Genomic DNA, 19,248 nt, shown 5'->3' with positions numbered 1-19,248 from the left:
GGTGCAAGATGCTAGCTGGCAGGGCATACATGGAACGCCATAACCAAGTGGCAGGCTTAGTATACAGAAACACCTGTGCCTAGTATGGCCTGGAAGTCCCGAGGTCAAAATGGGAGACGCCCCCAAGGGTGGTGGAGAATGACCGAGCTAATCCCAGATACAGAAGTCCCGTCGAAAAAATGGTGATGGCTAACCAACCAGACATAGTGGTGGTAGACAAACAGAAGAAGATGGCTGTAGTGATAGATGTAGCAGTTCCGAATGACAGCAACATCAGACAGGAAGAAGCAAGTGAGGTAGGGGGAGATCACCTCTGAAACTCGGTCCCTCAGTATTGGTACCCCTCAAGGATGTGTCCTCTCACAACTATTGTTCTCCCTCTACACCAATGACTGCACCTCCAAGAACTCGGCTGTTAAACTCCTGAAGTTTGCAGATGACACCACCGTCATTATACATGGTGCCATGCTGCTGTATCGCAAGCTTTTTTCCATTACTGTCATGAAGTTGACAAAAATTCTGAATTAATGAGTTAACAGTGATGAGTACTGACCATCACCTGATGGAGAATAATTTATATCAAACAAGCTGTAGTAAATAGAGAGAACCCAGTGACAGATGTGACAAGACAAGATAAAAGATAAAACATTTATTTAAATTCCAAAAAATAATACAACATAAATTATGTAAAGTAAGTGTGTTAACAGTAAAAGCATTTATCAAGAGTTACATGTGTAGTTGCAATGCTGTTTTTCTGTACCATATTGGCAATTTAAACCAGTGATATAAAATATCCTTTTAAAACTTCCAGTTAGTAAAATAGATGACATTTGTTAAAAAACTGCATTAGAAAAACATGAACCCATGAACCAAAAAAAAAAAAAACCCACCACAAAGGACTGTACTGTAAAAAAGCTTGATTAATATATGAACTTTCTTTTATTACAATTACCATTTTAATACTTTTTAATTGAATCTCAGTGCAAAATATAGATTGAATCCATTATTGTGTTGTGATGGCTGATTGCATTTATACAGTAATATCTCTATTTCAGTTTTTCACAGTCTGGTAGAAACTTCAGCTTCATCTGGTAGAGACTCTGGGTTCTCACTGACACTTTCGCCTTCAGCTCCTTCACTCAGTAGAGCTGCCATTGTTGCAATAGTTGCACTGGGATCCAATAGTTTCACCAAAGGTACATTCACACCTCTCCCCTGAAAGATCAAATTTTGCAAAGTCATAGCCTGCATAGAGTCAATGCCTAAGGATGAAAGTGGTAAATCATCTTTCAGCTCACTCTGCTCCATGCCAATAGTCTCACTAAGTAGAGAAACAACATAGTCCTTTGGAGAGACGGAGACATCTTGTTTAGTTTCAGAGTAAGTCTCTCTAGATTTTTGGAAGGCTGCCTCAACTAATGCAGAAAGGCGCATAGACAAGGCGTCATTTTGGGAGAGGATATTGTATCTGATGTTTCTGAAGTGAAACCTGCAAACAGCTTGCTGGGGTCGGTTGAGCACAAGGCATTGCTCCAAGCATTGATAAATCTCAGCCACATCTAAAATCATTATTCCCTTTGCCTCCAGAAAACGCTGGAAATGTTCTTTGTTCAAGAGCAGACCAAGGTTCAGAGCTCCCCAGTTGATAGACTGTGCAGGCAAGCTGAGTTTGCGCCTGTATTGGCAGAACAGATCGAGAAATGTATTGGCTGCTGCGTAGTTTGTTTGCGATACATTTCCCAGGAAAGCGGAGATGGAGGAGTAACATACAAAGTAATCCAACGGACAGTGCTTTGTTGCATAGTGCAAATTCAGGACACCGTTTATTTTTGGCCTGAAAACCTTCTCGTACAGAGATCTGTTAAGGGTCTCAATCAGTCCATCATGCAAGACTACTGCACTGTGAAACACACCTCTGATCGGAAAACCAGGGAAATTCTTGCCAATGACATTGATGACTTTGTGCATATTCTCATAAACAGATACGTCACACTGCATGCTGGTGATGCTGTTTCCACACTGTTTCTCCACATTGTTGATTTCCTGCTGGACTTCTGGTGTGGGCTTGCTTCTGGAGAGAATGACAATGTACTCACCACCTCTTTGTGAGATGAACTTAACAGTCTCAAAGCCCAGACCAGAAAGACCACCTGCCACTACATACACAGACCTCTTTCGAAAAAGCCGTTTTTTTGTTGGGAGAAGTGGAATCTCAGACAGTGTGCTGCCAACATCATTTTCTAGAGCTATGACAGCCAATTTCTTGGAGCTGAAATATGAGTCTGGTTTTGCTGAATCAATGCTTTTTTGTTCAGATTTTGCACTCTGAAAGGTAAAGCTTTCAAGAGCCAATTTCCCATTAAGGTTTAAGGACTTAAGCCAGTGATAAAGGTATGGCCTGTGTGTTCTCAGGGATCCCTTTTGGAAAATGACTGGCATCTGAGTTATCTGTACATGAACACCTTCCTTTGCACTTTGGAACACTTCCTCAACGACTAGATCCTGCTTCGGAGATTCACATACGATTACAACATGTTGTAACCCTGGAAAGTTGCAAATTTGAGCAGTTAGGGATTCATCAAATGGAGGCAGAATGACAACTGCACCCAACTGACTGGCACCTACAAAAGTCCCATTGCACTGCGTTTCAACATTCACATTCCAGCCTGATTTGCAAGCGCTAAGTGCCAAGACTTTCAATAGTGCAGAATCAGGCACAGAGCATATGATTGTTATATTACGCTTGGCTCCGAGCAAAGCTCGATGAAGGATTTCCCATGCTAGCACAAAGTAGGAAACACAAGGTGTTTTTCTGAGGACTGGGAACCTTTTGGTGCTGTAGCACACTTCCTGTGGTACTCTGATCTTACTTGCTGCCACCACAGGATAACAGGAAGCAACACGTTCTCCCACTTTGAATTTCCTTACATCTTTTCCAACTGCAATGACAGTACCGCTGAAGTCAAGAGCGAGCAGCTTGTGTTTCTGAGATGAGTACTTGTTCCAATACAGTGTTTTGCCGAATTTTAGATTTGAAGTGCTGACTGGGAAATAGTCTGATGAGTGAACACATATCTTACTGGGCTGGATTTCAATGAATGTATCACTGATCGGCTCAGCCTCCTCGTCAGAGCGAATGGCACTCAGTTTCATAATTTCATGTGGATCAGCTGTCAGAAAAATACAAGGTTCAGACACTGTAGATGTATAAGTGCCAACATCATTGTCAGTAATTTCTAGTGGGGTGCGCACAATGGAAGGTTTTAAAACCTGTCCGTCTTTTAAAACCAGTTCTGGGTGCTTGCTGCATGGGTATGACCTTAGGACATCAGACAGAGCTGCAATGTCCTCAGGAGAGATCCTGCTCATATCAATCAGCTGAAAAGAAAGATCTGGTATCTCAGCAGCGAACGATCGTGTCATACCAACAAGAGCAAAACCTGGACTTACGTGATCTACTGTGATGTCAGATGAACGGTAGGTTATGGCTCTAATTGATTTTGGGAAGTGAATTCGCTTTAGCTCAACAACTATTTGGCGGAAAATCTCACAGCAGTCAGCTAGACTCTGCAGGATGATTTCAGCTGGCCGTGATGTGAAGTCTTCATTGCCCCACAAAAATAAGACCTCATCAAAGTTTTCTCTAATATCTCTGATTTTAAGACTTGCCAAAAGAGAAGGGAAACCATTGCCCAAGATGTCCTTTGCATATGTGATGGGAATGTAAGTAGATGCTGAGTCCAAATGTTTCTTTAGACCATCAGCAATCCCTAAAGTATCACAGAACACCAACGCCTTTGGAGGAGGAGTAGCAATGTGATCATTTGGGACAACATCGAAGGCATTGTGGTAGAAGTACTCATCTACCACATGAGAACGACTGCCTAGGTACTTGATTATGACATTTTTGACCTCAACCAACACTCTGCCTTCCTTGTCTGCAAAGCACCCACAAACCCCAAAGTGATCAGTGCCCACATCAGTTGCTCTCAGATAAATAGTCATCTCATTTTGCAAAGGTTCAAAGACTGTAAGACTTCCTATTTTGGCAGGAAATCCTGGCCTGCCAGCAAAGATGTGCTCTACTGCAACTGGGAGAAGCTGCATCAGATAATCCAGCAAGACAGGATGAATGCAGTAGTCATGCAAATAAGGCTGAAGTTCTTCTGGAACTGAGACTTTTGCAAAAGCCTCTTTCAGATCATCTCCATAGTGCACATCCTTCTTATTCTGGAAGATGTCTCCATACTGAAAGCCTCCTTGAGAGAGATACCCATAAAACTCCTGAAAGCTCACTACAGATGTGCATCGTTTGTTGATGGAGCTTAGTGAAATGCGCTGCTCCTCAATCAGCCTCTCTTTCTTTGAAACCACAGTGCCTGATGCATAAACTACAGATGAGGAGAGAACGGTGAATCTGGTTTCCCTCTCTGTTTGTTCTAGTTGCACTTTCATTTCAGGTGGATTCTGTGTTAAAACAAATGGTCTGTGAAAATTGACACTGAGCTGCAGTGAACTGAGAGGTACTTTTGGTTTAGCACTGGCCATGCACGCAGCTAAACCCAGCTCAGCATAGAAAGCACCAGGGATGATGGGTACATCATTATGCTTGTGCTCTTTCAAGTAGAAAGAAGAGTCAGACTTTAGATCACAAGTGAAAATGTTGCTTTCACTTCCTGTCTGACACAGCACAGGATGATTCCTTGCTGTGTTATTCTGTGCTGCCCCAATGATAACATCCTTGTCTGAGCAGTCAAATTGATATTTAGGAAAAGGCAGAGGTACTGTCTCATAGCCTTTATAGAAGGTGTTCCAATCTACTTGAACGCCGAGTTCAAACAGTTTAGAGACAACAGACATGACTGATTCTTGATCTCTTTCTGGCTGCACAGAGGCAAGGACAGCCGTGTCATTTCCCAGAGATTCCATAATGTTTCTCTGCAGTGCCCTTCTTGGACCTATCTCAACAAACACAGTGTGCTTCTTTCCTTTAGTTGCTGACTGTACTGCCTGCTCAAAAGCAACCGGCTCACGAATGTTTCTAGCCCAGTATTCACCTGTGCAGAAATCTCCCTGCTGGACTTCCTTCCCTGTCACTGTTGAGAACAACTCTGTGTAAAGATCATTTGCCTGTAAGATGCCAATTTTTTCCACAATTTCTGGTAGAATTGGGTCCATCATGTGGCTGTGATAAGCAGCAGGGACATCCAGCACACGAAGGAACAGATTCTGACTATTGGCTGAGGTGCTTAGCTCCTTATGGAAGCGCTCAATTGCGTCTGCCTCACCTGAAAGGGTGCAGGACTGTGGGCTGTTATATGCAGCAAGGCAAATTTTACCAGAGTAAGAAGGGAGCAGTGAAGATACCTCTGATACAGCCATGTTGCTGATCACGAGCATCTTTCCCCCGGTGACTTTTCTCTGGAGAGTGCTGCGGAAATATATGACTTTTACTGCATCCTCCAGAGACAAGAGACCAGAGCAGTGAGCGGCTGCCACTTCACCAACAGAGTGTCCAAGAATTGCATCAGCTTTGACTCCCCAGTGCCTGAGCAAGGTAGTAATCCCAACCTGAATAGCAAAGAGGAGGGGTTGGACAACGTCTGGGTTTCTGAAGTCGCTGCTCTCAAATTCGCTCTCTAGAGTATCCAGTATGTCCAGAGGACTGAGCTTTTGGAAAAGTTCCTTAATTTCTTTGATCTTTTTTCTGAATATAGGCTCGTTTTTTAGTAGCTGCATGCACATACCATGGTAGGTGACACCATTTCCACAGAAGACAAACACTAACCTTGGATCTGAGAAGGCAACACTGATATTTTTGCCAACAGTAGCAATTAGCTTCTCTTTTAGATTAACTACAGAAGACACTGTGATGGCTTTTCTGTATTTATGTTTTTGGTGGGTTCTTCTGCAAGCTGACGTGTAGAGCAAAGAATCTAGATCAAACCAGTTTTCTGCCTGTAGCTGACTGATGGTATCTTCCATCATCATGTTAAGTGATTTTGAAGAAATTGCAGATATGACAAAATACTTGACTTGCTTCTCATCATGCCTTTGCTTAGAATATGACTGGATGTGCTGTGTGACAATGGCGTGTGCATTTGTTCCCCCAAAACCAAAGTTGTTAACTCCTGCAACTCTTGCACTAGAGCATTCCCATTTTTCTGGTTCCTTAGGAATTTTAATGTTTAGTGCTGTGGCATCTACACTGGAAGTCTTATCAGTGTAGAACACCGAAGGAACAATGGTCTCATGCTTCATCATCAGGAGAACCTTAATGAGTCCAGCGACTCCAGCAGCAGATTCTGTGTGTCCAATATTGCTCTTTACAGAGCCAATCCAGAGTGTCTTTGAACCGGGAGGTCTAGATTTAGCAATGACGTTGGAAATGCTTCTTGCCTCTGTTGGGTCTCCAGCTGGGGTTCCAGTCCCATGTGCCTCTATGTACTGGACATTTGCAAGGTCAGACTCTGAATAGATTCTGCGGAGAAGCTCCTCTTGTTGTGTCATGGATGGTTTGGTGATTGGAGTAACAGAGCGGCCATCTTGGTTTACAGCAGTTTTGCTGATTATACCCCAGATATAGTCATGGTCTTGAAGAGCCTGTCAAGCAACAAAAAGATGAAAATGAAACATGAATAAAAGTGTGTACTGTTAAAGAATATCTAATACCAGAGTCAAATACAGTGGAACCCCGGCTTACGAAGACCCAGTTTAACGAAAAATTCAAGTTACGAAGGCACTTAATGGTAATATTTTTGCCCGTGATACGTCAAAATGCCCGTGTAACGAAATCCACTTGCGAAATGCGTTTCGCTGTTCCACGTGAAAGACGTATTGTTGTTGCAGTGCGCTATTTCGTGTGCTTTTCGTTTGCAATTAGCCTATCGTTCATTCATAACGGGGCCGGCATAAGGCATAAATATGAGCGATTTTAAAAAAATGTTAAAAAAATATCATTGCACAGTGTACGTACGTACATTAATTAACATAAGTGTAAGTTTTAGTTTTAATGTTTAGAATTAAATTCCATAATGTTATGTACATGTACACGTACGTATGTATGCATGCATACATATGCTTTCTTCAGCCTCCACCAAGAACTTCATCTTCAGCCAGCATCGCCTCACTCAAAAGGCGATGGAAAAGGTGCTTCGACTTACGAAAAGTTTGACTTACGAAAGACCCTCTGGAACGAATTAATTTCGTAAGTTGGGGTTCCACTGTATGTGACACGACATATTTGAACTTTAGCTTATAGTTATAATTATATAAACTAGATTGCACTAATGTAAGTTGCTCAGCTGTTGAGATAAATACTGCAGAGATTTCCACTTTGTCTTAAATTAAGTGGAACTTTCTCTATTTTGCTTTTCTTTTTGTTTTGTGTAAAGCTATAAAAAAGAAACCCTTCTTTTAACTGCTTCCTTTTTCACAATGGATTGACACAGTGGATGGATCCATATTTTTGATTTGGCACAGATATTTTTTCACATGCTCTTCCAAATGCAATTGCCCATGTTTGTCCTGGACATTTTAGAGAAATATTTTAACCACTGTACTATGGAGCCACTTGTACAGCTACAGAAAATACATTTGAAAATTTCCTCTATATAAGCTGGTTGATTAAAACTAAACTAACCGTGCAAAAAAACTGTTTAATCAGCTGAAATTCAAATTTAACACTAAACCAAACTGTTGGAGACAATTTTTATAACGCTAAGCGAGCAGGTCAATCACGTTTGATGGAAAGTGTACAGTTGGTCACTGCAGTTATTTGCAATTGATCACTGAATATGAAAAAAAATTAAAGGGAGTCATTGGTGTGTTTTTAGCTCATCCTCCCGAAGGACCAACAGCTCTATGCGATGGCGAGGTGTTCATCGCCCATCTGTCTGTCCCTCCATAATTCACAAAGATTGTAACTCCCCCTAGAATATTGCTCAGATTTGAGCTAAACTAGATTAACTGTAATGAATATGACAGTTTGTGTGCCTGCTGTACTTCTCAGTGGATTTAAGTCATCATTAGTTTGTGCAACAGAGCCAATCAATGACAAGAAAACTGATAACTTCCTTTCTGTACTTCATGTATTATAGTAATCTATGAATTGTGATGGATCATCAGCTGGTTGAGCTACTACATTGCCAACGTCTGGGTTTGGCACTTTGGCAAACTGTCCATTTAATGTTTAAATTCCTGAAGTATTTGACTTTTTAAAAAATAATTAATCTGCATATGTTGACCTTTTTCAGTGGCTTTAGGAGAACTACTCCACATCCGTCCCCTCTGCCGTATCCATCTGCTCTACTGGAAAAAGGTTTGCTGGTTCCATCAGGTGAGATCATCTTGGCTTTGCTCAGCGCAACAAACAGTCTTGGCTCAAGGATGCAGCTGACCCCTCCACAGACAGCCATTTCACAATCCCCTGATAAGATAAAACACATCATATCATCCCAACGAATTAAACGCTAACGCCACTTTCTAAATAAATACAACACTACAGAATGATTTACTACCAGTTACTCTATTGCTAATTAACCTGAAGTTCTCTATGCTGGACAGACCTTGTTTTATTGATTGACAGGCAAGATGAAGAGCCACAAGGGATGAAGAACAGGCGGAGTCCAAGGACAGCGAAGGTCCGGTGAAGTTGAAGACATAGGAGACTCTGTTTGCTGCAATACTCATGGCAAGCCCTGTGCCAGTCCAGTGGTTGATCACACTTGGGTGCACATGTGCAGCATTTGTTTCATAATCTCTGTTCATTATTCCTACAGAGATACATAAAACACAGGGGTCATGCACTTATCATTTTAACATTATTCATTTGAATGGATGTAAATTTTTAACGCAATTCTGGTATAAAAAGGTGTCAGTAGCTTTGTTTTGGATCAAGCACCCATTATTGTAACACAAAACACAAAAACAAAATCAAGCATTTTGTGCCTTACCAAAAAACACTCCTGTTCTGGTCCCACTGGCTTTTTCCATTGGAATTCCAGCATTTTCTAAAGCCCTGTAGACACACTGAAGGAGCTGTTTTTGCTGAGGATCCATTTGTTCCACTTCACTGTCACTGATGCCGAAAAACCTGTGGTCGAATTCATTAAACCTGAAAATACCAAAAAAATAACAAGGTCAGATTCAGGCAATGGGATGTTCTAATTACTGTTTAAATTCTTCCTTCTTAGATTATTTCTCATAAATGATAATAATGATATAGCGCTTTTCTAGACACTCAAAGCGCTTTGCAATTCCAATATTCATTCACTCTCACATTCACACACTGGTGGAGGCAAGCTACAGTTGTAGCCACAGCTGCCCTGGGGTAGATTGACAGAAGCGAGGCTGCCATATCGCGCCATTGGCCCCTCTGGCCAACACCAGTAGGCGGTAGGTGAAGTGTCTTGCCCAAGGACACAACGACCAGGACAGACAGAGCTGGGGAGCAAACCGGCAACCTTCCGTTTACAAGATGAGCTTCCCAACCCCCAGAACCACAGTCGCCCATGTGTTGCATTTACAGTGTGATGCATGTACAGACTCTAAAGCTGTACAGCTGTTTCTATTGTACAAACCTATAATCAGTTTCTATTTTTGGTTTGTCCACAATTTCAGTGCAATACTCCACCAAAAGAAAGGAAACTAATGCAAATGAAGGGCAGATTTGCAGGTTAAAACAAAGGAGCTGAAGACAAAACACTGCAGTTTGGTAAAACACTGTGAAAGGAAAAACCTAAATCGTGGAAAAATAAAGTACATTCTCTTTCTATTCAGGAGTTTTACATATCTGGACATGACAAATATAATTTGGTCCAGGTCACAAAGATAGGTCAATACAACCTAAAGTGAATTAAAACACATGGCATATTACAGTGGTTCCCAAACTTTTAAACTGCAATAAATTACAGGTAGTAATAAAATACACTACTAACTCTAACGAAAACAGAGATTTTTAAAAACTCAGTTTTGCGTTTACGTGTGGACGAGGAATACAGAGTTCGTCACGCAACGTCAAAGGTATGTTCCTTTTTTCACGTCACGCTGTGCGCCACATTATTGTTTACATGAGATGAATTTCTACAATGGCAGATAGAGACAAAATACAGTTACTGTTAATCTTACTATCTGCAGTTTTTACATGCTTACATATACACACACAGTTACTGTCCCTCCATTTAGAAAGGCAGAGGCGCCATGGTGTAATTTGCTTTTTTCCTGTGTAATAATATTCAACATTGCTATCAATACATTTTTCAAAAAATGTCTCTCTGTGCAAAATGGGTTTAAAAACATAAATAACTGTGGGATACTGTTTGTCCGTGATTTGGACAGGGGGAACGAATTAGGGCAGGCTCAGCCTGATATTATTTGTATCCCACTGTAACTTTACTCTATGAAGAGCTAACATCTCCAAAATTTCAGGAGTAGTTAGTCATTTAAAGAAGTGTTTGTGAACTAAAAATCAAGAATGTGGGATGCTGTTTGTCCGTGACGCAGGGAAAATCAATTCTGCAGGGGAGACCTACCTTGGCACTTGTGCAGGTGAAGCCAATGGGAAGATATGCTTGACCATATTTTCTAATCTTTGGCTTGGAAGTTGGTTTGGAAACATATTTGGCGATGCTTCATCTCCTGCCTTGCGTTTGTGTGGGAGCCCCGTCAAAAACCTGTCCATTATGCTAGCAGTGTCCAAGAGTTCTTTTTTTTTTTTTTTTCATACCGCCCCCTGGTTTGGACTTGTTTTATAGTCACAGGATCTGAGAACCTTGTAGTCATTAAGTCAACCACAAACTCTTCTGTTTACCGAAGTATTCTAGAGTCAAATGTGCAGCAATCTGTCTAACAGCTAAAGCTTGGCCCAATTTGAGTCATGCAAAAGGAAAATGATCCTACAACAGAACGGCTAAAATGAAAATAATCAAGGTGTTGGAATGCCTCAAAGTCCAGACCTCAAACAGACTGAAATGATGTGTTGAGACCTGCAAACCTCAATAAACTGAAACAACATTGCAAAGATGAGTTGGCCAAAATTCCTCCACAGTGAAGTGCCTGCCTGATAAAGTCATGCAGAAAACTTTAAGTTATTGCTGCTAAAGTTGATTCTATAAGCTACTGAATCATGGGGTGTCCTCAGGTTTTCACACACTGCTTCTGCATTTTGGCTCAATTTGAATTAAACCCATAATAACACAGCGTAATATGTCACGTTTTGTAGTTCATCTGAGGTTGTACTTGCCCAAATTTAAGACCTGATAGAACTGGATGATTTTTATTACATCCTGATATGTAAAACCTCAAAACCCTTTTTCTTAACACAACTGCATCCATCAGCGCTGTGACTCATTTTACTGCCTTAATGATTATGTGCTACATTTATGACCGAAGGTGACTGAGCACCAAATTGCTTATACAGGGAGTGCAGAATTATTAGGCAAATGAGTATTTTGTCCACATCATCCTCTTCATGCATGTTGTCTTACTCCAAGCTGTATAGGCTCGAAAGCCTACTACCAATTAAGCATATTAGGTGATGTGCATCTCTGTAATGAGAAGGGGTGTGGTCTAATGACATCAACACCCTATATCAGGTGTGCGTAATTATTAGGCAACGTCCTTTCCTTTGGCAAAATGGGTCAAAAGAAGGACTTGACAGGCTCAGAAAAGTCAAAAATAGTGAGATATCTTGCAGAGGGATGCAGCAGTCTCAAAATTGCAAAGCTTCTGAAGCGTGATCATCGAACAATCAAGCGTTTCATTCAAAATAGTCAACAGGGTCGCAAGAAGCGTGTGGAAAAACCAAGGCGCAAAATAACTGCCCATGAACTGAGAAAAGTCAAGCGTGCAGCTGCCAAGATGCCACTTGCCACCAGTTTGGCCATATTTCAGAGCTGCAACATCACTGGAGTGCCCAAAAGCACAAGGTGTGCAATACTCAGAGACATGGCCAAGGTAAGAAAGGCTGAAAGACGACCACCACTGAACAAGACACACAAGCTGAAACGTCAAGACTGGGCCAAGAAATATCTCAAGACTGATTTTTCTAAGGTTTTATGGACTGATGAAATGAGAGTGAGTCTTGATGGGCCAGATGGATGGGCCCGTGGCTGGATTGGTAAAGGGCAGAGAGCTCCAGTCCGACTCAGACGCCAGCAAGGTGGAGGTGGAGTACTGGTTTGGGCTGGTATCATCAAAGATGAGCTTGTGGGGCCTTTTCGGGTTGAGGATGGAGTCAAGCTCAACTCCCAGTCCTACTGCCAGTTTCTGGAAGACACCTTCTTCAAGCAGTGGTACAGGAAGAAGTCTGCATCCTTCAAGAAAAACATGATTTTCATGCAGGACAATGCTCCATCACACGCGTCCAAGTACTCCACAGCGTGGCTGGCAAGAAAGGGTATAAAAGAAGAAAAACTAATGACATGGCCTCCTTGTTCACCTGATCTGAACCCCATTGAGAACCTGTGGTCCATCATCAAATGTGAGATTTACAAGGAGGGAAAACAGTACACCTCACTGCACGCAATGTTGATGGTGAACAGATCAAAACACTGACAGAATCCATGGATGGCAGGCTTTTGAGTGTCCTTGCAAAGAAAGGTGGCTATATTGGTCGCTGATTTGTTTTTGTTTTGTTTTTGAATGTCAGAAATGTATATTTGTGAATGTGGAGATGTTATATTGGTTTCACTGTGTGGACAAGAGATATTTTATTTTGTATTCTTATGGTGACAATTTATAATCAGAACTATCATTGATCAATCATTCATCATTGTCGAATCTGTTGATAGAAATAATCTCTGAATTATATCTATGGTAATCTGAGCAAAATATTAATATATGCATATTATCATCACTTTAATTAGTCTATTGTTGTTCTCTATCATTCTTTCTATCTGCTTAAGCTGTTGCAAATGGTATCCATATCAGTGTATTCACACCTCTCGAAGCTGTGGGTCCAGTAGGGCCTTCTACATTCACTTACACACATATTCAGGCCTACACCAACATGCACATAGAGAGTCATGGAAAGTACGCACGTTCACTCCCGCACGTATTAAGAACAGGGAGGTCGTCTCAGGACAATCTCTCGGTTGGACACACAGTCTCACAGAATTGCACAACATATCACAAACTTGTTTGTCTCTAAAGTAGTATCGGATGTCTATATAAGGAGAACTTTGGAACTGTTATCATTTCCAGTAAGATCTAGCTGTGATGTCATCAGGGTAATATAAGGATGGGGAGCGGTCTGCTCGAGGAAGATTGTAAGATTGTTGTTGCAAGTTTCTTCCCACACTGTACTGTGTGTTTTAATAAAATAATTTGTGTTGACCCACTATGGACTTCCAGTCGTATGTCTCTTCCTCAAAAATTCGAACCACGACAACTGGTAAAAATAAATAATTGAAATGGGTATATATTTGTTTTTTGTTAAGTTGCCTAATAATTATGCACAGTAATAGTCACCTGCACACACAGATATCCCCCTAAAATAGCTAAAACTAAAAACAAACTACTTCCAAAAACATTCAGCTTTGATATTAATGAGTTTTTTGGGTTCATTGAGAACATGGTTGTTGTTCAATAATAAAATTATTCCTCAAAAATACAACTTGCCTAATAATTCTGCACTCCCTGTATTTTATGATTAACATATGAGACAGTTGTTCTTTGTCAGCGTTCAACAAGCAGTTCAGTGAGTTCACTGTAAGTGGGTTATCTTGTTATTTGTATTTCACAGTTATATACAGCCAATAGGTGATGTTCAGTCTGTGACATCACCAGCAATGTGTATACTACACACTGAGTCCATTAGGTCATCTTCCATCCAGGTGGATTACAGCACAACTGATATTTTATTATCATTCCCTGAAAGTCCTATTATGAGCACTTATGCTTCATGAATTGGTCTCCCAGGGTGAAAAGGTTTTTGTGGAGTTTGACTGTAAGATCCCAAGGAATCTGATTGAGAACATTCAGCAGGAAAGGCCTAAACTGAGTGAATTCTGCAGTTTTCCAGCAGGAACAACACCACCTGAATCAACTGGCAGATTTGCCTCCCTACACAGAGGTAGGTTAAAGTAATCTAAAATGATGCCTAAAGTTAAGAAATGAAGTGCTTTTCATAATTTTTGTAGTCACTCTGAAATGGCCCTATGTTTGAAGATAAAGCAGGGTTGTTGTTATCTAATATAACATGGACTTGATAAGAAAAACCTTCAGTGACAGTTAATGGGTTAAATTGAACCATGCATCACAAATTATTTCACGAGTATTAATAGGACATCTAGACATATGTAAACAGACTCATTTCCATGGAACATTGTGCTAACTGATGGAGGTTTATCATGTTAAGAAGCCATATTTGAGTAGTCCAGTGTTTGGAGCACTTGTTTTATTTTCAAAAGGTAAAAAAAACCTAAACCATCTTTGGAAAAGCGTCAAAATAGTACGTCTCTGTTTTAATACAAATTAGGAGCAGCAGTGTGATTTCATTAATCAACACTTCATGAAGTGTGAAATTGCCAAACAAAATTTTATATGACTGTATTGATAGGCACACATTTGTGAAACAGATAAGCAGATCTAAATGAGATACAGGGCCATACCCGTCAATGAGAGCAGCCTTGGCTGTGCGGGATTTACCCGGCTTGTTGTCATCAGGATCATACCAGCTGCTTAAGTCAAATCTCTCTTTGGGAATTGGCACAGAGCAGTTTCTCCCGTTCACCAGAACCTTCCAGAAATTGTCAAGCCCCTCTCCTGTTTTTGGGAGAAGATACATATAAAACACTTACTTTTTACACTTCATGTAACTATACTGAAAGATTTTTCACTGTTCTTAATGTACTGTTTGGGGAATGGTACAGTTTTGGCCTCTGTATACCACCATTTATGTCTTTTTAAGAATCTACTAGATTAAGCCTAGCAATGCCTCCTTCACCTCAGGAACAAATCTTTTGGGTGTTCCAGTGGACAGCTATCAAGTTTTTTGTAACAACCTGTTAAATTACTTTTGAGCCTCGGAAAATGACTGCAGTTCCTAAACAATTCATCTAATACTTTTGTCAAACCCCTTTAATCAAAGCTGAAAGTCTGCACTTTCATAATCTTGTCTGATTTCAAATCCACTGTGGTGGTGCACAGATGCAAAAACACAAAAATGTCCATGTCTAAATACTTCTGGATCTGACTATACACCATGTGACGCACAACAATCAAATTGGGTAGTAAAATAATAACAGACAGACAGAAACTTCCTAAAGTGTCCTCACCGCCTGGAAAATTGCATCCAATTCCCACCACTGCAATGCTGTCTTCAGTTTCTTCCATTGTGACAGAAAATCACTGAAAAAAAAACAAAAAAACCCCCAGAAATCTTTAGTCTGTCAGCATGCAATCGCCATGGCAGGAGATCAGAAAAAAGCGGAGCGAGTTATTGAGTGAAACAGTGTAATTAGTCCAGTTTAGTCATGCACCACTGTATCCTTACATCCATCCCGTTGGCAGTTTCCCTCACTGATGGTATCACTGCTGGACTTGCCGTTCTTATAGCCAGCTTCTTTTCTTTATCAAACATTAATGATTCATGCTATACGTGGCCATGGAGATGAAGGACTTCAGTGCACACATTTATGGTGCCTCGCAAATGATTAGACCACGTTTAATGGGCAAGTCAATATGTTTTATAATAGCATGGCCTTATCACAGTGTCAGTTTAACTAATTATCATGTTTAAAATCCTGGAAACATCTGGAAATGGTTAAAAAAAAAAAGACATTTTACACTAACTCATATTAATTAATAAGACAAGTAAGTAATAAGTAAGCCATAAGTGTTATCAATATTACAATGTGCATACCACAGTACCCACATAGCAAGCAGGTCTGGCCCGGATCCGGTATCAAGCCAGCACTCCTGGCTGACTTCTGGCATGATAAGACATATGTCATCCAGATATGGGCCAGGCCTGGCATAGATGGCACTGTCTAGTGATGGCATGCCACATCTGGTCCGATTGTGATTTGGTGTATTTGGCCCAGGCTCATAGAAAACAGGTCTGGTCCAGATCTGGCATCAAGCTGGCACTTCTGACTGACTGGTGTCATGGCAGGGTGTATGTCAACCAGATATAGGCCAGGTCTGGCAATGATGGCACTATTTATGTATTTTAGTTAGAAGACCCAAATGCCATGTTGCAATACTATACTGCTACGGTGGCCAATGTTTCAAATGCAGATTTGACAGGTTTGTGAGTGTACACTTTATCCAAAACCTAGTGACGGTTTACTCATGTTTACCACTGTGTGGCTGTAGCTCAGGAGGTAGAGCAGGTCACCTACTGATCGGAAGGTTATTGGTTTGATCCCTGGCTCCTCTAGTCTGCATGTCAAGAGTGTGAATGTGTATAAATGTAGTTGGGGAGCAACAGAGTTTCGTCATGTTGCTTTTGCACTATTATGCTCCGGCACATGTTGTTATTACATTGCTTGATTAAGGTACACATTAGGCTGACATCTGGGCCAGCACAGGGCCAGCAGTGTGTCTGCAACTGGCCCGTGGCTGCACACAACTTATACATGGACCACATACCACAAAGAATGACGGTCCTTTGGTGTCCCAGATCAGGTTTACCAGAGGTAATCCACACATGGGCCAGCACAGGACCACCAGTGTGTCTGCAACTGGCCTTGTGCTGGCCCATGTGTGGGCCCCCTCTGACAAACGAGATCTGGGCCACCAAAGGGTCGTTATTCTTTGCGGTATGTGGGCCATGTGTAAGCACATTGTGTGGGCCAGATCGGGCCCATACCAATTTTGCTATGTGGGTATGTTAAGTGATTGTACATAACTTTGTTGATTACTTGATTAGATAAGTTAAGGTCATAGTAGATATTCAAAGCCAAGAATGTCCAGGAGTAACGATATCTCTAAGGTAACTTTTGAACTGAAATAGTTTCTAATAATACCACAGAACAAATAGCTTACTTATTAGGAGGATGTTTATTTAATGCTGCATGTCAAAGTTCCTCTTATTCACTCAAAATGATCACAGTTGACCTAATTATAAATTAATACAAATACAAATTTATGGAAATTTAAAATATGAAGTTAAATGTTGAATCATCAATCGATCATAAAGCAGCATAAGATTCTTTAAAACAATGAATAATTATTTAATTTTTTCCCCAAGGGCTTGGTCTATGAATTGAATTTTTAAGCAACATAAGGAACAATAGACTGGTTTTCCTGGTTAGTGTTATGATCTTATTACCATTATCAAGAAACCACAGCCCCACAGAATTACAAGGCAGAATTCCAACCAACAAGCATTGTCTTTATTACCCTCCCTTGCTGTTTAATGATTAAATGAATGAAATCCATGATTTTATTAACTTGATCAAAATATTTCAGCGTCTTAACACAGCAGAACATTTAATATTTTGGTATAAGGAAACGCAGACATTCATAAGTTATTATTAGATGATAAATAATGTGTCTGTCTCAGTAATAAATAATAATAATGAGCTGAATTAATGAAGGATAAATAATGTACCCAGTGTGTGAGTTCAGGCTTCAGGCTGGTTTAACCTTTAGCAGGTCCAGTGTTGAATTTGACAGCAAATTAGGATTTAGTTTTAGTCATAATTAAGGCATTAAATTATTTTAGTTTCAGTCGACTAGGCATCACAAGATGATAGCAGAATAAATCTAAATTTGACTCATTTGATTTGAAAAATAAAAAGTGTAAAAGTTTGTCTGTTTTTACCAGCAGGAGTTGCTCCATTTTATTTTCCTTGACATCAAATACGAAATGCGTTGGTAGGTGCGCTCTTCTCCTTACAAATGCTGAAATTGTATTGGATTTCCGTGAGAAGAGCATGGGAATAAATGAGCTCCTCCACCCACACCCCCGTTTCCCGGGAACATATCAAACGTGCCGATCTAATCTTTCTGCACAAGGAAATAAATTCTGATTGGATCGCATCCAAATTTGCCCCGCCTTTGTACACAACTTAAATTACTTCTGATTCAACCTCATTTTTATTCGTAGACAAAACTGTCAATACATGTCATCATAAAGTTGTCATCTTGTTTTTGTCAGAAAAACAATGAGGACAATTATTGATTAATGAAATGAACACTCATTTTTGGAGAAAAACATTTATTATCACACAAAACGAGACATGAAAGCATAACAGCCACAATGATTTAAATATAGTTTACTGAAAGCAAAAATGAAAACTTTTTGTTTAGTTTATAGCCACATATAACCATTAAACTTTAAGCATTATCATGAAGACCTCAGACACTGTAAACAGGTTGCTGTAAATTTTATGGCAACTTACTGGCTGATGGATGCAAGTAATAAGCTGTAAAAGGATTCGCAGGAACCGTCTTTGTAAGCACTTTTTACATCCTGCTGAAACAGCATTTGATATAAATTTGCTGTGACGGGATTTTACAGAAATTTACATTTACAGTAGTTACTGCACATTTATTTATTTTTGCTGTGTGTTTGTCTATCTACAGTGAAGTAACTGTTATTTACAGTAATTTTCCATAATTTCATTTACAGTAAACTTACTGTAAAGAAAATGACAGAAACCACTGTGTCTAGATACCAATTGTAATCATCAATATTAAATCAACGTGCATGACACAAGATCTGTTTATCGCAAAAAACTAGACTATAAATCTAAAGCTGTAGCAGGAAACATCACATTTGTAGGACTTGCACTTGCGTTTCCCACATAGCCCCAGTCAGGATTTAAAGCAGAAACCTTCTTGCTGTGAGGCGACAGTATGAACCAGAGCTACTGCGCGGCCCTAGTTCAGATCTGTGGTAGGGTACCCCATTTCCTCATGTGCACCATGTATCAAGAGGTGAAGCTGTTAAACTGTTAAACAGCATCTGCTGTTAAAGACCAGCAGATGCACCTCTCTCCTTTAGACTGTGCCATATAGAGGTGATATTTTCCATATGGTCATACTTATTTTGAACTGTGAACCATGTGAAGTTGCTCCAGTGAAGTCCAAGTATAAAAATATAGAGTTGACTTCACAGGTTTTCTTCACCTGTTCATAAGCCCTACACTTTTCTCTCTCTCAGATCCCCACCAGCTGCTGTCAGTTTTATTTCAAGTGTCCTTTGATAACTTGGCCTCTTGAACCCTGTTCTGGCAGTGAGTCACAGTTTAAACCCATTTATCCATTTGTTATCTGTTCAGTTCAGGTCTGCAG

At 40.4% G+C, this 19,248-nt stretch overlaps 1 protein-coding gene across 1 annotated transcript; it reads right to left on the bottom strand.

The window, feature by feature from the left end:
- Positions 1 to 624: 624 nt before the first annotated feature.
- On the bottom strand, positions 625 to 17,850 carry LOC146380531 (uncharacterized). Its single transcript, XM_084939678.1, has 7 exons — positions 17,774 to 17,850; positions 15,279 to 15,351; positions 14,613 to 14,766; positions 8,955 to 9,115; positions 8,568 to 8,774; positions 8,247 to 8,428; positions 625 to 6,603 (listed from the first exon to the last, which is right to left on the bottom strand). The coding sequence occupies exons 2-7, from the start codon at positions 15,334 to 15,336 to the stop codon at positions 1,060 to 1,062; spliced, it is 6,306 nt and encodes a 2,101-aa protein (XP_084795804.1). The 5' UTR covers positions 15,337 to 15,351; positions 17,774 to 17,850; the 3' UTR covers positions 625 to 1,059.
- Positions 17,851 to 19,248: the final 1,398 nt, after the last annotated feature.

The sequence above is a fragment of the Perissodus microlepis genome, chromosome 9 (assembly GCF_051167445.1).
Source record: "Perissodus microlepis isolate ML-2025 ecotype Zambia chromosome 9, ASM5116744v1, whole genome shotgun sequence".
NCBI lineage: Eukaryota > Metazoa > Chordata > Actinopteri > Cichliformes > Cichlidae > Perissodus > Perissodus microlepis.
Note: the sequence above shows the minus strand (reverse complement) of the source record. Positions and strands in the feature narration are given on the sequence as shown.